This window comes from Pundamilia nyererei, unplaced genomic scaffold (genome assembly GCF_000239375.1).
Source record: "Pundamilia nyererei isolate P.nyererei 1_Seehausen unplaced genomic scaffold, PunNye1.0 scaffold00266, whole genome shotgun sequence".
Lineage (NCBI taxonomy): Eukaryota > Metazoa > Chordata > Actinopteri > Cichliformes > Cichlidae > Pundamilia > Pundamilia nyererei.
Genome location: NW_005187667.1, coordinates 543,095 through 545,186, shown reverse-complemented (window position 1 = coordinate 545,186; position 2,092 = coordinate 543,095). Strand labels below are relative to the sequence as shown.

At 46.6% G+C, this 2,092-nt stretch overlaps 1 protein-coding gene across 1 annotated transcript in view; it reads right to left on the bottom strand.

The window, feature by feature from the left end:
• The window catches only part of LOC102215506 (uncharacterized), a 3,510-nt gene extending 2,487 nt beyond the window's left edge, over positions 1 to 1,023 (bottom strand). The window contains exons 1-2 of the mRNA XM_005750268.1: positions 541 to 1,023; positions 84 to 292 (exon numbers count right to left, since the gene is read on the bottom strand). Of these exons, the coding sequence (XP_005750325.1) occupies positions 84 to 292; positions 541 to 1,023 (692 nt within the window). The remainder of the gene's footprint in view (positions 1 to 83; positions 293 to 540) is intronic.
• Positions 1,024 to 2,092: the final 1,069 nt, after the last annotated feature.

Below are 2,092 nucleotides of genomic sequence, written 5' to 3'. Positions count from 1 at the left end.
TTCTTCCCTGCTGCTCAGCATGAGCACAGACAATAACTTGTTGACCCTCTTCCTGTCTGTGAGCGTTTATCTGTGTTTCTCACCTGTGTGTCTCACACATGGCCTCCGACCTCCAGATGAAGCGTCCGTCTCTGTACGCGCAGACAGCGTTCGGGTCATTACCAGGAAGTAATGGAAACTCTGAGAAGAGCTCGCGATTGGCTGGGCTGTGGACCAACACAGAGTACTGCACTTTCTTTTTGAACAGGCAGGTCCTGAACACTCTCATGATGGGCGGAGCTCCAAAGCAAAACTGGACACAACAGAAGGTCTTTCAGTGGGAGACTCACACCTGTCACACACCTGAGGTAATGTACATGATGTACTGATAACACACACAGAGAAAAGCTGACAGATTGTTCCTGGTCACACGGTGTTTATTATTTTTAATGTGTAGCTTTGACACAAACTCAGACTGTTGTGGATAAAGAGTGGTTGAGTTTTGAATAATGTTTGTATCTTCAGGAAGAAAAAATTCCCCCTCTGTAAATGTAAACATACCTGCTGGCTGTAGGCGCTCAGCACGTCCTGCAGGGGGAAGGTGAAGCGGTACGATCCATACCTGGACTTCTCACTGAAGGCCGGAGAGGTGGCAAATCTCCACAGGAAGCTCTGCTGCTTCACAGCCTGTTCCTTCGTCTGGTTTGGGTAGGTCTTCTCCAGGAGCCTCGTCTCGGCCGCCTTGATCTCCTCGGGCCCCACAGCCAGACTCCACCACACCAGGGACCATTTGTGTGGATCCCTGAAGCCTCTGTGAGGATCCTTGAAGCCGCCGTCTGTCCTGATCCAACATAAAGCCCCTCGCTCTGTGTCGTGTTTCAGGTGAGACACGTGAAACTCGGGTCGGGGGTATTCAGGGACGTTTTCTTTTAGGAGATACGGGTTCTTCAAGTCATGAGCGAGCTTCTTCAGCTCATTCAGCCACAGATGCTTGCAGTTTATGAAGTGTTGTATATATCCTCTCCTGTTTCTTTGTGTCTGCATGATCAGGTGGAGGCTGATGCTTCCTGTCAGGAGTGTGAGTGATCTCTGATCACCAGGCTTATATTCAGACCACGCCCCCACAGTCCAGGGCTGTTACACTGCCCATGCAAATGGGACAAAGCCTGAACGCCCTCACACAGGAAATACTCTAAACATCAGCTTCCATATTTCAGCACCAGCACTGATAAACATCACACAGGGAAAGAAGGAAGACACACTTCTCCCTGCAAAACCACCAAACTCCTGTCATCTACCTCTATTTCACTGTTTCCACTTCTGTTACAGGTTCAAGTGTTAATGAAGTTAAACCCGACTGCAGCTCAGCCAGCAGGCTAATGAAACTCATTAGTAATTCATTTAGCAGATTACATAGACACATAGAGTTTAGCAGATGTTTGCTTGTTAAACACCTGCAGACAGCAGCAGGATCCATGTGAGCGTCTGCAAAGTAACGTCTCTCAGTAGCTGCATCGGACAATACTGTGACATTGAAAGGTTAAATATACAGTAATATACATATGATAACATTCGCCTGTTTCTGGAACTTTAAGATCAAAATTTAATCTTAAATTATTATTTTTTCCAACATTTTTGATCTCTCATATGTCACAACCCGTGACAAGCAAGTGGGAGACCACACACAGGCTTTAAAGGCTGTGAGATATTTTTAATGTCGATAAGGTGAAGAAACTTAAACACAATTGAAATGATATAACAGCCATAACTGAAGCCTCAAATGAATCTGATGGGTGCCAGACGGAGAGAGCCAGAGACCCCGCTGGTTCAGTCCAGGTGTCCTTTTATACACTGGGACTGGCCTTCTCAGGTGTGCTGCATCTATAATTGGGTCAGCTCCACCTACCTGCAAGAAACAGGTAACAGAAAAAGCGAAACACAAGGCCAGCCCACTGGCCGTCACACGTAACATCATCAGTACAGAAGATATCCACATAAAATATTCAGGGCTGAAAAACACATTTAAACTCTGTTAAAGACGAGATGGGCACAAACTGTCCTCAGCGGTCTCCTGCAGCCACCTTTGACCTTTTGTTCGATGTGTTTTTGGAAC